This window comes from Oncorhynchus clarkii, chromosome 2 (assembly GCF_045791955.1).
Source record: "Oncorhynchus clarkii lewisi isolate Uvic-CL-2024 chromosome 2, UVic_Ocla_1.0, whole genome shotgun sequence".
NCBI lineage: Eukaryota > Metazoa > Chordata > Actinopteri > Salmoniformes > Salmonidae > Oncorhynchus > Oncorhynchus clarkii.
The window spans coordinates 57,836,532-57,851,724 of NC_092148.1; the positions used below are offsets into that span (position 1 = coordinate 57,836,532).

General features: G+C 44.8%; 1 protein-coding gene across 2 annotated transcripts in view; it reads left to right on the plus strand.

Annotated features, from left to right (window-relative positions):
* LOC139370552 (cytosolic carboxypeptidase 4) overlaps window positions 1–15,193 on the plus strand; it is a 259,601-nt gene that overhangs the window by 146,855 nt on the left and 97,553 nt on the right. For both annotated transcript variants that reach the window (XM_071110131.1, XM_071110122.1), the window contains exons 10-18: window positions 873–940; window positions 3,122–3,238; window positions 6,361–6,803; window positions 10,477–10,560; window positions 11,174–11,263; window positions 11,712–11,860; window positions 12,335–12,422; window positions 12,709–12,841; window positions 13,092–13,245. In XM_071110131.1, the coding sequence (XP_070966232.1) occupies window positions 873–940; window positions 3,122–3,238; window positions 6,361–6,803; window positions 10,477–10,560; window positions 11,174–11,263; window positions 11,712–11,860; window positions 12,335–12,422; window positions 12,709–12,841; window positions 13,092–13,245 (1,326 nt within the window). The remainder of the gene's footprint in view (window positions 1–872; window positions 941–3,121; window positions 3,239–6,360; window positions 6,804–10,476; window positions 10,561–11,173; window positions 11,264–11,711; window positions 11,861–12,334; window positions 12,423–12,708; window positions 12,842–13,091; window positions 13,246–15,193) is intronic.

Consider the following 15,193-nt stretch of genomic DNA (forward strand, 5'->3'; position numbering starts at 1 on the left):
AGGCGGCAGTGAAACTCTGTGAGAACAGGATGGAGCACAGGAGGATCCATCCACAGGAAAGAATAGGCATGCGCCATGCATTAATGTATGATTGTACGTGTTGCTGAACTACAAACTGGCACGTGCTCTTACAATGTGAGAAAAATCGGAAAAGCCTTTGAAGATCTATATGTACAGGGACCAACAGGGACATATTTGACAGTTTTCTAAATGGGATACTGTCTGCAGCGCCGCACATCAACATGATCCGCCTGCAACGTTGAAATGGAGTGTCTCTCCGGTGACATCAACGGGGACACACCTCTAAAATCTGCTAGAGGGCAATGGTTCCTTTAAGACCCCTGCAGCTACCGATGCCACACGTCCCTCTCAGTAATGACCCTCCAAATTGAAATACCTTGATATGGCCGCCGTTGCTACGAGGCAGATTTCATTTTGCCATGTTCCTAGCTCATTCTGGTGCATTCTTTTCATCTGTCTGCTGAGATAGCCCTGACTTCACCTCTCTCATCTGCCAGTCCAGTTAGCAGACTAGAACATCAGGCTGACAGGTCTACAGAAACAAAAGAAGATCAAGTTTTTGCGTTTTAAGTTCAGGCACATTGCTGTAAAATCCACATGAGACAGACGTGTTTGGGCTTTGTAGGGTATAGAAGATACAGGAACACATCGAAGCTGTCATATGTTTTTTTTTTGTTTTGATCCCTGCCACACGTCTATACTGTGCATTTCACATTTTGCATATTAGTCGTGCACAAATACATCACGTGTCAGACAGGAACAGATTTCTCGCGGACCAGTTTGTTTTGATCCAACACAAATAGTGCAAAAGCCTTTGACATTTACGTCTTTGTGTCTTTTCTTTTCCCTAGATGTCAGCTTCGAAGATGATAGTGACGACGACATTGAAAATGAAGAGGCTGACTGCGGCAAGGAATATGTGAGTGATTTGTGATCCTCGCTCGGAGGCAATACACACATGCACGCGGCAGTCATGCGCACACATACACACATGCAAACACTCACTCACTCAAGCACTCGCACCCAGTCACACTCGCACAGACGCAATCTGACACATGCAATTTTCCTCTGTAATTTCTCCTAAATGAGTAAATGGGAGTATATTTGACTGATCCGTTACTTTGTGAAAAGGAAGACGATCTGTGCGTGCCGTGAGCTTGACGTGAAGTGCTTCCTGCCTTCACGTTACTTCAATAACAGGACCTCTGATGGAGGCAGAAATCAATGCCACCTCGCTGCTTTCGTTCAAACCCCCAGTGTTCGATCTGGAGCGTGAAGTCCCGAGCTCTGCTCGTCGGCTAACTGACGGTGCCAAAAGCCCTGGTCCTCCTTAGAAATGTAAATAACGATTGCCAGAATAAATTGACGGACGTTTTGGGGATCTAAAATGTGTTAGATCCCCCAAGGTGAATCATTTGAAAGTTCGCTTTGAAATAAATAGTGATCCATTCTGACTAATATATTTGTCATCACACAGGACCACGTGCTGACACAGACCAATCACGGGCCGGCAGGTTACAAGGAGGCTCGCGCCATTATGCACACTCGTTGCACGTGTCTCTCAGGCAGGATGAAAATGACTGCATCGACCATGATCCTTTGGTAGTTATGGCCACTTTCACCGTGATTCTTAGCAATTTTTGGTGCCATTCAGCCCCATTCAGCAATATGGCGTGCTTCAAATTCAAATGCTTCCGGCTTCATGCACCATTGGGAGTTGTCCATAGGAAGACATGGATGCTGTCAGCGCTGCCACTATCTACAGATTTTAACGTCTATGGTTCGAACACACTGAAGCCCACATTATCCTCCTCCCTCCTAACATATCCATTTCATTGTATGGACCTAATCTGATGTGGCCAGGGGCTAGGCTAGGCGCGGCTGTGGCTGTTTGTGAATAGCAACGTTTTGCACGCTGCAAAATCGACTTGTTGTGGGTAGAGGGAGAGGAGGAAGGCAAAGCCAGGGTATCAGATGCATGCTGATAAACACCAGCAGCCACATCTATTATCTGACACATTTGTGTATGTAAAGCAGCAGGAGTGTTGTGTTCTACTGAGTTACTGCTGTTTTTAGGTCTGAGCGCTGTGTGCTGGTTAGTGGTTAGCATCCAGGCCCTGCTGCTGGACACTGTCAGAGATAGGGCTCTTTAGCAGATAGATACTGTTCTTAAATGGCCTCACCCACGTAATCGGATATAGCCCAACTCTCTATCGAGTGAATGGGTTTATCATGCTGCTAGTGGACTGTTCAGTGCAGGACAGTATGTGTCTGAGGAGTTGTTGTTGTCTGTTGATGAGCCTGACGCCAGCTGTTTGTTTACCTGCCTCCTCCCTCTGGAGTCCCAGAGTCAAAGGTTTAGTGTATTCCTGATTAATGGATGTACACACCAGGTGTGTCTGTGTGCAGTGCTGGTGTGGCGGTAGAGCTGGGAGGATAACCCGAAAATCGGTCTCTTACGTGAAGATTATAGCTAATTTTGCTCATGTTGTGACTTACGATAAATAACCTACTGAATACTTGTGAAGTTTGAAATGAAATACATTTGCATTTATGGGTGATTGTTAATGGGACAATCGATAGCTACAACATTCAAAGTAGCAGTTGTGGTTTTAAGGGTAATATATATATTTTTAAACTGTTGTGCACATTAAAGAGGCAATCAGCTGTTGAAGCAATAACATAGCGTACTCCCCACCACTGTTTCGGTAGAAAGTGGTGGGGTTGGGGCTGGAGAAATGAAACCACTCTCAAATTCAAAGACAGAGCTATGGATGCAAAGACTGACCGTCCATGATACCAAAATGATAGTTTTAACCATGTTGAGGCTATACAGTGGGGTACGTCAGTTCAACTAAGCTCATGAGGTATAAGTTATATTCTTCAAGAATCAATGGGTAAATATCATTAATTTATAAGTAAGAAAAAGTATGCTGCAACTGCTGATTTCCCCTTTAATGTTATTAATGTTTCATTAACTTTGTTGTGATATGGATTACTGTCCATATCACCCAGCTCTGTGTGTGTGTGTGTGTGTGTGTGTGTGTGTGTGTGTGTGTGTGTGTGTGTGTGTGTGTGTGTGTGTGTATCGCCCCGGCAGGATGATGACCTGGAGTCAGACGTGAACAAGCTGCGATCCCGGCCAGAACCTGACAGGCCCCTGGAGCAGCTGGGTCAGTACGTCAGACTGTGTCCTGAACTCCACCACGACTTCCAGGTAAACATTGTTCTCCTGTGCCCTATCCCTCCATCTCTCCCATAGGAGTCCAGGTACAGTGTCAGACATTGATGGTCTGCTCTAAAAAATATGTTATCAATAACACATCACAGCAAATGCCGGACTGACTCTCAGCTGTTTATATCCATAACTACTCATTTATTGGTACATTGTGGAATGTGTTTAATCAATTGAGCCCAGCCTAAGGTGGATAGATGTGTGGATACTAGATGAGTGTCCCATGTAGCTCAGTTGGTAAACCATGGCGCTTGCATTGCCAGGGTAGTAGGTTTGATTCCTACGGGGGGACAAGTACGAAAATTTGTGGAATCACAAAGTCACGCTGGATAAGAGCATCTGCTAAAATGACTGTGCATTATGCCCATCCTAAAAGTCAATCTAAGTGCTGACCCCACTTCTCAGGTAAACGTTTTCTACTCAGCAAGACCCAGAGAATCTGGGAAGTGGTCTGACTGTGAGAGGCTGAAAGCTGGTAGCAGGGCATGACAGCCACTATTATCCTCTGATAAGCAAATTGTTCTCAGGGCAACACTCAAAATCATTAACCTCTATGGAACTTCTGGGTAACAGGGTTTCGGGAGCAGAAGGATTCTATTTGTGTCAAATTTCCTGATGTGAATAATAACATGTATTATTCTTTACAATTTTCTGTAGGGTTATCAGGGTAATACTAATAGGGTATCTAATTTCACAAGTGAGCTGTTGGCATTTAAATTGCCCCTATAACTTGACTGACATGTGGCAGGCAGTGTGATACCCCATGACATTGTGGTAGACTTTAGACTGTTGTTGAGTTAAGGCAAATTGAAATGCCAACACGCCTGTGGGAATGTGTCTCCTCCTGGTGCAACTCTCTTCATTTCAATGATATCACAAGATTAACTGCCTCTGCTGAAAAATACTTCTTCCCCAATTAATTTGCGGCTGTCTCTCTCTCTACTGATGTAGTAATTCAGCATGCCTTGAAACAACAAGACAATTAGGTTAGCTACATTCCCAGAATGCCCTTCTTCGGAGAGGGGGCAGAGATTACACAGAAAGGTCGAATGCATTTCACGTTCATTGTTCACACGAACTGGATGTGCATTTTAGTTTGGCTACTACAGTGTGTTCACGTTTGATTATAGTTTTACTTCTATGTGGAAATAGGACTCTGAACACACAGCACTGGAAGTTCATTTTCTCCGAGCATTGGTTGTGTTTCAAAAAGAGCAAACCATTGCAATGCTTAGACAGGCGATGTACAGTAGGCATAACTTATCCATTATTGAAGTTATACCTGACTGATCACATGTAATGAGGTTGTCATATCTTCTGATCGCCATGATCAAACAAAACATAATAATAGGCATGCAGTACCTTGATGCAGCGTGTGACCACAAGGTAAAATAACCATGGTTCATTTATAAATCCTCAATCTGTTTCCTTATATATTTTCTAATCTTGTCCGAGTCCAAGACATATGCTTTCCCGGCCCTGGGGACTGTAGTATAGACGTATGGGAGGGGAAGGCAGACAGGGGGGTTTTCTCCCCCTTACGGTCAGATGCCTGAGGAGACTGCGGCTTACTTTGATCAGAACTGCTTGTATAACACCTCAGTGAGACCCTGGTTGTCCATTCTCCACTTCTATCCCAGGATCTTCAAGACGTTCACTGCAGCACAACTCCCAGGTGTTCCTCTAATTATGGCTTTGATTATTATGAGACGTTAGAATGTGAGCGTCGATTTCCGAACCTGCACCTGCATCATATCGACGGTTTAATCAAGAGAGATTCTAATGATGATGTTCTGGAAATTGCAAACAGCACAATCATGTTTTCAACAGTCCCTTTTAATTGGCTGGATTCAGTAATCAAATTGACACTAGAGATTCGATCTATAGTGTTTGTTTATGGGGTCTTTTTCATTAAAAATGAAAAGGATAAGTCACATTATTCCTGCGCAGCGAGAAAGCGAGCTGTTCAAATTTATATGCTATTTCGTTTAGTTTTGTTTCACATGGTACACATTGCTTTGTTGAGTGCATGAAGCCAAACATGCATTATTAAAGCCCAAGAAGAATGATGCCTTCAACTTTTTACCCTGAAACCTACTACCCTGCTTTGACTGCATAGTGCCTAGAGTGATTTTTCAAACATTTTAGCAGAGGCTCCCATCCAGAGCGACTTACAGAAGCAATTAGGGTTACGTGCCTTGCTCAAGAGCACATCGGCAGGTTTTTCACCTAGTCGACACAGGGTTTCAAACCATAACCTTTCGGTTACTGGCCCAACACTCTTAACCACTTTATTTTTCTCTCCATCTTTCTTGCTCTGCTTCAATGATACCTACAGTATGCATTTCTGCATTATACTGTACATATCCATTGGTATTCAGCTCTGATTTTAATGCTAATATGATGTGAAATGAAGTGAATCAGCAAGTGTGCAGTGCAAACACTGAAAAAACTCCCAAACTCATAAGTTTAGCATAACTGCTGAGGGCTAGAGGTTATGAGATACAAAGAACACACTGTAAAAAATCTGGGTTCCCAGACATTCCCACATGCTTTACTTAACCTTTTACATGCTAATCAATGCCTGTGCCCGTGAACACTAGACGTTGACACATCGACTTTCTTATAGCTTCACAAGCTTCAAGGAATGAGTCTCCTGACTCCTCTCTGTGGAACCGTAGAACAATTATGCATAGGTTTTAAATTGATATTCAAGTTGCGAAATTGCAAGGATGGGGCCAATGATGCTTCATATTTTCTGCTTGTCAGCTGCTGTCATTGCTAGACCTCATCTCATTTCAATATCAAAGGACTGAACACTGTTTTGATGTCACTGGCAATGGGACGTTGGGGGCACCATCAGAGGTGTTCTTTATGTTTTATTGACCTTAAGATGTATTTCTGTTTTTACTAATGAGTGCATTTGAATGTTCCTTTTTTATTCGATAAGATCCCTCGAGTTTATTATTTGCTTTGAGTTCTTACGACGACAGTATATTTTGTTAATCATGACTGTTGTGCACTTTAAATGTAACCAGAGGCGAAGAGGGTAGAACATACCACCTTTAACCCCATTTAGGTTTACAGAGTACCATGTCTTTCAGGACTTGGACTCGGACTCTGAGGTAGATTCAAGCTCCGATGAGGAGGGTCTACTCAATGAGGACTTCAGGACTGATGGAAGATCCAGAGTAAATCTCAGAGATTCTCCGTCCCATTCTCCCCTGGAGCACCCAGTCTCAACAGTAGAGGGAGACCAGGATGGCAAAGGAGAACCTCCAGAGAACCATCTGCAGGCCTGTGACTTCCACAGCCACTTCCTGTCTAGCGCCAGTGTGAAGCAGGACAGCCACCCTAGCATGGTAGACAGGCTTCTGGAGAAACACGGGGCCTGCATCCCCCACCATGACCCACGCATGTACACCGCAGCAGCAGCCCTCACCAAGTCCATCCCTGAGTATTCCATCTTAGCCTTCCCTGACTTCTGGGGACATCTCCCCCCACAGAGTAAAGAGCCAATGGCTGGAAGGAAACCCAATGTGCAAAGGTAGGTAGATGTCTCCATATGTCAACCAATGGTTTTATATTTATGTAAGTTGAAGGAAAAATGCCATTAAGGACAGAAGAAATAGCACTGCTGTGGCTCCCCCTAACTAAATTGCAGTGATTGATGAGTGTGGGAATGATCGAGCCATGTTGATGTATTCATCACGGCATGACGGCCTTGTCTCAGTGTGGTACTAACCCATTAGACCCATCCCATCACTTCATTTGCATAAATCCCATTTAAAGAAGGAGTTTATGGAGCGTGTGGGAAGCATGTCAGGAAGGAAGATGTCAAATATAAGCTTGGTCCTCCTGCTTTCCCCACTGTCTTGATTCCTTTCTCTCTCTGTATTGTCGGCTGTTGGTCCTCTCTGTCACAGATGGCACAGCACAGATAGCATTCATCCTGTCAATTGTCTCGGATTGATTTCATGTTTGGTGTATGCCACCTTTGGAAAGTGGTTGATGGAAGCGGGTTTCTGGAAGTGATTGCTAGAAGAATTTTTGAGAAGAAACAGACATGCCGGCATGATTAAGAATCATGGCGAAATTTTCCCTGTCTTCTCGGATGGTCACCTCACTGTAGTGGTTTAACAGTCTAACACCCTTCATTGAGACGAACACAGTGTTCAGCACTCTGGGAATGTTTGAGCGGGTTTGTTACTGGTGATGGGGGGAGAAATCGATACAGTTACACATCGGGATATTATTTTTGACTATATTATCGTGTTGTTTTGATAATATCGCAATATTATTTTTTGCTCTAGTTGGCTGTACCTCCACCAAAACGCCAGTGTTTTTCCTTCACAGCTTGTTCTCCATCTTCTTTTTAAATAGGCAGCCAATTTGTTTTCAGCCCTTTTATTTCCCTGACTGATCAAAACAAATGTTCTCATGCTCTTTCTTGTCTCTCTGCAGCAGACATGACGGGGCAACATGTTAGGAACATCGAAACGCAATAAAAAATATTGAATTGCAATACAAATAGAATCGTGAAATCCGCAATACATATCGGATTGGCACCTAAGTATTGTCATAACATCGTATCGTGAGGTCCCTGGCAATTCCCAGCCCTCTTACTTTACTGTACACTTTTCATGGTTGATTATTTGAGCTCATACTCTACTTCTACACCCTACTACAGAGTAGTCAATATAGTTAGTCATTTAGAGGGGCCATACACAACAGTGGGAGATGTTTCTGTGCTTGAAACAAATCGTTTGCTGCTGCTTTCTGCAGAGTGAGTAATGTAGGCTTACAGCATTACAGTGTTACGTTGATTGTAACTGGCAAATTATTCTGTAGCGTCTGAGTCAGGTTCAAGTGCTCTTTTTCAGTGTGAAATACCGGAAATATTGTAAACAATAGCATGTCATTGAAGCGGCATATTAAATGCAGATTTCTTTTGACCTGTAGTGTTTCACACTTGAGCTGAGAACACGGTAGACGGTTTAGACTTCTCAAACCTGTCAAAGGCATTATTCATGTCATTTCCTACACTAGAATATGCACAGAAAGATAGGACTTGTTTTCCACATCAGATTTTGGCATTATTTACAAGCAAGACAGTATGTGCAGTGTATTTGTATTCTATAACGTTTGTTTATCCTTCTCATGAGAATGCTTTGGTCATTTGTTTCTGAAGCTTTGGGATAATTTGTGAGTCTCAACAAATGCTTAAGTGTCATTGACATGTGTAATCCATAATGGATAGGTACCCACCTTTCGCTTGTCGTTATCTCAAGCAGCCAAGCTGTATAATTTGTCAGTGCACATGATCATTGTCAGTCCCTTTCGTTCTACTGCTCCCTACTGAAGTCAGTCAACCCAAATGCATCCCAAAGTGCCAACCTTTTATTAAACACTTATTCAGTAATCTAATTAGGCTATGTGGCGGCTGCCCGGACCAAAACTTGTTTTCTTGGAGAACTTTTCAAGGTGCAAATGGCAGATTGTGTGGAAAGGAAGTTTATTTCAGTCATTTCACAGTTCATTGTGCTCACCCTGGGAAGAGATAAGTCTATGTTAGCTCTATTTAGTGTCTTCTCTGCAAAAGCCATTTTTCGGGACTTAAAGTGATTGACAGTCTGTGACATTTAGGTTGCACAGATGCAATTTTGTCAGGCGCTTTACTTTTTGGGAGTCTGTGTTCACATTAAATAGTTTTAAATACTTTTAAATTCAGCTTTCACCAGAAGTGTATGTAAATTGAGATTTCCCTAATGTAAAACACATCTAAAGTTTATATTTTTAGGAAAAAACAAGTCGACTCATTTCATTTGAAGGGCATCCCGTCCGCTGGGCACTGCTTTCTTGAGAAAGTGTTTTCAGCCTCTCTCGAACTCTTTCTAACTCAGTGGGATGGTTACTGGCTGTTCTGTCCCCCCAGGACCCGGTGGGATAGAGCCAGGGCAGTAGTCCTCAACAGGCATGGCCTGATCAAACAATCACACCCTCAGGCTTCATGCGGCCTGTGTCCCCCTAGCCTCCCGGTGATCTCCCAGCCTTTCTGATTGTCCTCTGGTGTATTTGTTTAGAGTGCTCTGAGTCAGAGCGCCCTGGACGGGGATGAAGGAGGGCTCTGTGGCTGCACTGGAAACTTTTCTCCTGCCTCGCCCTGTAATCCTGTATTCAGAGAGAGGAGGAAAGGGATGGCGGTCTGATGCAGTGCTCCTCTGTGCCCCTCGCCTCTCCTCTTAATTTGGGGAGTGATAAGGGACCTTGGGGAGGTGGTGATGGGATAGTGAGAGGAGAGGAGAGAGTGAAGTGCACCACAGAGTCTCTCTCTAGCTACAGTGCTGAGAGAAAGGAAGTCCTGTATATGGTACGCCTGTTGCTGTGCTGACTCACCACTCCACTACACAGAGAAACTAGGTCTGCATGGGGTTGGAGGCATTTTAGATTTAGTTTGGGGAAATATAGAAATGTCCAGTCGAATTGCGTGTGTACAGTCGAATTGAGTGTACAAAACATGACATAGATTGACAAGGTGAATCCGGGTGAAAGCTATGGGATCCCTTGTTGATGTCACCTGTTAAATCACTTCAATCAGTGTAGATGAAGGGGAGGAGACAGGTTAAAGAATGATTTTTTTGGTGAGACATGGATTGTGTATGTGTGCCATTCAATGGGGGAATGGGCAAGACAAAAGATTGATGTGCCTTTGAACGGGGAATGGTAGTAGGTGCCCGGCGCACTGCAACGCTGCTGGGGTTTTCATGCTCAACACTTTCCCCTGTGTATCAAGAATGGTCCACCACCCAAAGGACATCCAGCTGACTTGACACAACTGTAGGAAGCAATGTAGATAACATGGCACAGCATCCCTGTGGAACGCTTTCGACACCTTGTGGAGTCCATGCCCCAACTAATGTTCCTAATGTTTTGTACACAGTGTACATTTACAGTATATGCCCGATTTAGGCGGACTTCCAAGGTTTATGAACTCTAATGGAATTGTTTAAATCAATGAGACTATCAGCTTTAGATGTCAAAATGCTGTACTATTTGTACTATTCATTATGGTAATAAATCAATATTTAGGCCATTATCAGCAAATCTAAGAGAGTAGTTGACGCAACATACTTTCTATGTCTTTAGGAACGCAATTACAGAACCGCAATTAATACGACTCTGTATGACCCTTGGTGACCCCTGTACTCTGTCTCTGACAGGAAGAAGGTGTTTGAGGACGTCCAGCGTCTCCTCAACCCGGAGGACGTTATTGATGAAGTTGTGTTTGACCTGGAGGACCCCAGGTGAGTGTTAACAAATCAGCCCCTCTCTCTAGGACGGAAGCCACGCCTCTCCACAGGCAATTATCATATGTTCCTATCCTCTATGGACTGTTCATGGATGTCCGCCATAGTTGGTTGAGACGGGGACATTTCTGCTGAAATATCTTGCTTGTTACATAGAAAAATGTTGAAACAGCAGAGCACTTGAGTGCGTAGGTGGATGTCTAATGGAAAGAGGACATTGAGTAGAGATATTTCTGGGCTCTGCTGCTGCAGAATCACCTGCTTTGATTTGTCAGTTGACTGCAGAACTGCTTTTTAAGTGCTGTGGTAATGGAGGATGTCAGAGGTATAGCATGGATACTGTAAGAGCAGCTACACCATCCTGGCTGGTGTTGTGTTCTTACGGCATGCTTGATAATCAGAGCATCGCCAGGCACTCTCAGTTAGATTATGTGCATAATGAGAAACCTCAGGTGCCATTTTCTGCATCTGGTCAGACTGATAATGGATGGGTCCGGTCACTGAAGTACAAAAAATAATTCAAAATGACCATTACCATCCTAGTCATTTTTGATGTGGTCAGGTACTCTGTATTAATGTACCCCCCCCCCCCCCCCCCCCCCATCCCCAGCTCCCAGGGCTCTCCTGATCACTCCGACTCCCTGAGCTTCTTCTCCAAGTTTGAGTGCGGGAACCTGCGCAAAGCCGTTCACGTCCGTAGGTACGCTTCTCCGCTTTGTTCCAGCTCCTTCCTGCATCCTGGCAGAGACCTGACTACAAGTAGCACATTCCCCTCAGGGCTCATTAATGCTGCATTGAAAATCAAACAGAGTCTCTCAAACCTCTCCTTTTGCTTCTGTAAGGAAGGTGTCCCGTTGACATATTTCAGATCAAATTAAAGGTTTAGTCTATACTTGGACTGGAATTTCCTTTGAATAATACATTAAGTCTTTGTAAAACCGTTGCACTGTAGAACAGTTAGAATACAACATAGAGGGAAAGACTTCTTTCTTCATGGTGTAGGGTGTGTCCCAAATGGCACCCTATTCCCTTTATAGTGCACTATGTTTGACAGGTTCTGGTCAAAAGTAAGTGCACTATACAGGGAATAAGGTGCCTTTTGGGATACATACGTAATCTCTGTCTTCAACCTCCTCCCTCTTCCTTAGTCACGAGTACGATCTGATCCTGAACGCGGACGCCAACTGCTCCCAGCACCACCAGTGGTTCTATTTCGAGGTCAGCGGTATGGCGGCAAACGTGCCCTATCGCTTCAACATCATCAACTGTGAGAAAGCCAACAGCCAGTTCAACTACGGTAAGCCCAGATAGCCAGTATAATGACACCTCACTGGATAAGCACCGAGGTAGAGGATTGTCAGTAGGTATTTTAGGTATTTTAGGACCCCTGTGTTGTTTATCTGTCTACACGTTGGGGGTCCTCAGTCCCCCTCAATGTGCCATTCCCAGTCCCCCACACACAGGGCTCCTTCATTCTCATCCTCGTCCTTCTAGAGCTTAGCAGTGGGCCTGGGCAACAACGGTACTCCCTAGAAATGTGTAATTGGAAAAAAGTACAATGGCATTTTAAAAGTCCTTCAGGGAGTTTACTTTCTATAGATTTAGTGAACTGGCAAAATAACGGATAAATAAATAAATAATACTGTATGTTCTCCCTGTACTGTGTGCTCCCGTCTAACGGTGCAACGTTCTGTGTGGTTTATGTTGTGTTGTTATCAATCTGTTCATTAGTGTGTAGATACCTAACAGATGCCTTTCTGTCTGTCCCCAGGGATGCAGCCTGTACTGTACTCTGTCAGAGAAGCTCTGGAGGGACGACCCAACTGGCTCAGAACTGGAACTGAGGTCTGCTACTACAGGTGAGTGACAGGAGGATACTTACACAACATTTATGCTACCATCACTCAAATAGGCTGCAGATACTTTTTTAACGATAGCTAGAAGAGTGAGATTTGCCATGTCATTTGGTGCGTGAACACACCATTATATACTTACTGATATTCATTGCAAGCAGATTTTAATGGCTTGTTTGTTAGAGTTTGCTTTGTTCTGTAGCTAACAGTGCTGACACAATGTTACTGCCCCTGCAGTGGAGTTCTCCAAATGGCATAACATTTTGTAACTTGAGTAATGCTGTTTTTGCAGAAACAGCTTCTGTCCGAGCCGAGGCCAAAAGAGCTCTTCCTTCTACACCCTGACCTTTACCGTGACCTTCAAACACAACGAAGACGTGTGCTACCTGGCCTATCACTACCCCTACACCTACTCTGCCCTCCAGGTACAGCACTCAACACCCTGCTGTGTGTGTGTGTGTGTGTGTGTGTGTGTGTGTGTGTGTGTGTGTGTGTGTGTGTGTGTGTGTGTGTGTGTACATACACCCACACCAGCCTTGAGGTAGTCTTGACATTCTCCTTCCAGAGCATGTGTCTAGAGTGGTTATTTTGGATGTGTGTGTATGATCTATTTCATTATACCCCATGCATCACGACAGTTTATTTAACAGGCCAGTGGTTATCGCTGTGTTTCAGAGTCACCTGCAGGTGCTGCAGCGGTCAGTGGACCCTCGCAAGTTGTTTTTCCGCCAGCAGAGTCTGTGCAACACACTGGCTGGTAACCCCTGTCCCCTGGTCACTATCACTGCCTGCCCCCCCTCCAAAAGCTGGAAGGACTTGCATCAGCTGCGTGAGTCTACAAAACCATGTCCCGCTGCACCTTTGCTGTGTGTGTTTGTGTTTGCGAGCATGCATGTGTGCGTGTGTGTGTGTGTGCGCCCATCATGCTTTGTTCAGTGAGTGAGAGAGAGAGAGAGAGAGAGAGAGAGAGAGAGAGAGAGAGAGAGAGAGAGAGAGAGAGAGAGAGAGAGAGAGAGAGAGAGAGAGAGAGAGAGAGAGAGAGAGAGAGAGAGAGAGAGAGAGAGAGAGAGAGAGAGAGAGAGAGAGAGAGAGAGAGAGAGAGAGAGAGAGAGAGAGAGAGAGAGAGAGATACATTCTCAACATGGGCTCCTGATATATATTCCAGACAAGAAGTGATGAACAACAACTCTATTCAATCAGAATAGAAAAAAAGTAACTGTGCCTCAAGTTAAGAAATTTTGACTCTAGCTAGCTAGCTACACAACAAAAAACCTAGCCAGCAGACTAACAAGCTAGCCAGAAAGAATGAGCTAGAACAAACCTAGCAAGGGTAGTTAATACAGCTACAAGAAACAACAACACTGAGTGAGTAAACCAAAAAGGAGCACGGACTAACTTTAAACATATCTTCAGTTTTTTTTTGTGTAAAGATTTGTCACTCTTTTTGCTGGTTTTTGAACTAAATTAGAGCAATATAGCATCAGCGGCAGACAAACAAACCGGTTGCCATGGCAACGGGACAGCAGAACAGAGCCACAGTAGGAGCAGAGCTCACAGGCACCATGTCCCCATTCCCCCTCAGCACTGAATCCATTCTCTACCCTCCAGAGGCCAAAAATGACACAACGAGGAAAGCTTTTAAACAGAAACTACTAAAGGGGAGGCCAGAAACCCTTTTCCACAGACCTCTACAAAAACGGTGATGTGAGTAATCTCATCTTTCTCACTGACCAGCCAAATGCATGGCGCTCAGCAGTCTGCTCTCACTACCTATCCATAAAGAAGAGGGAATCTGTAATGGGTGGAAGCTGAAAGTCAAAGAGACAGACGACCCTGACAGCACCATGATAACAATCAACCTCTACAAGACTGGGACTGTCATGGTGCAAGGTAATCTTAGGCTGATTGAAACAGACTTTCAGACCATTAAGGAGAGAGCGGAGAGAGAAGGACACCACCAGTGACATCCCCTCCCACAAGACAAACTCCACCAGCACCACCCTCACCCCTACTATCCCCACCCAAAAAGGCACATCCAGCACCTCTCTTCCCACCATAGTGGAAGACATGCCCCAGGAGGAGAGCAACCCCCTCAGTGCAGAGCAGGCTCAGGCCCTCCTCACCACCATGCCTGCCATGAGGGATGAGTTCACCAAACTGGAGGGGGAGGTGGTCCTGCTGAGGGAGAGTGTGAGCAAACAGCAACCAGACAACCACACCTTAGAGGAGCTCTTAACCAAGGTGCGGACAGAGCAGGACAGCAGCCTTGCAACACAGCGGAAATAGGTTCAGCAAGAGAGAGACGGACTCAAGAGAGAGCTGGCTGATCTAACAAAGGAGGTGAGAGAGCTCCAAAAAGACAGGCAGAGCAGTAATAACGATCTGACCACATTAAGAGAGGAGCTGCAGGAGAGAAAGAGAACAGAGGACAGGCTGCAGGAGAGAAAGAGAACAGAGGACAGGCTGCAGGAGAGAAATAGAACAGAGGACAGGCTGCAGGAGAGAAAGAGAACAGAGGACAGGTTGCAGGAGAAAAAGAACAGAGGACAGGCTGCAGGAGAGAAATAGAACAGAGGACAGGCTGCAGGAGAGAAAGAGAACAGAGGACAGGCTGCAGGAGAGAAAGAGAACAGAGGACAGGCTGCAGGAGAGAAAGAGAACAGAGGACAGGCTGCAGGAGAGAAAGAACAGAGGACAGGCTGCAGGAGAGAAAGAGAACAGAGGACAGGCTGCAGGAGAAGCTAGATCACCATGACCTGGCCTCACACAGCAGAGGA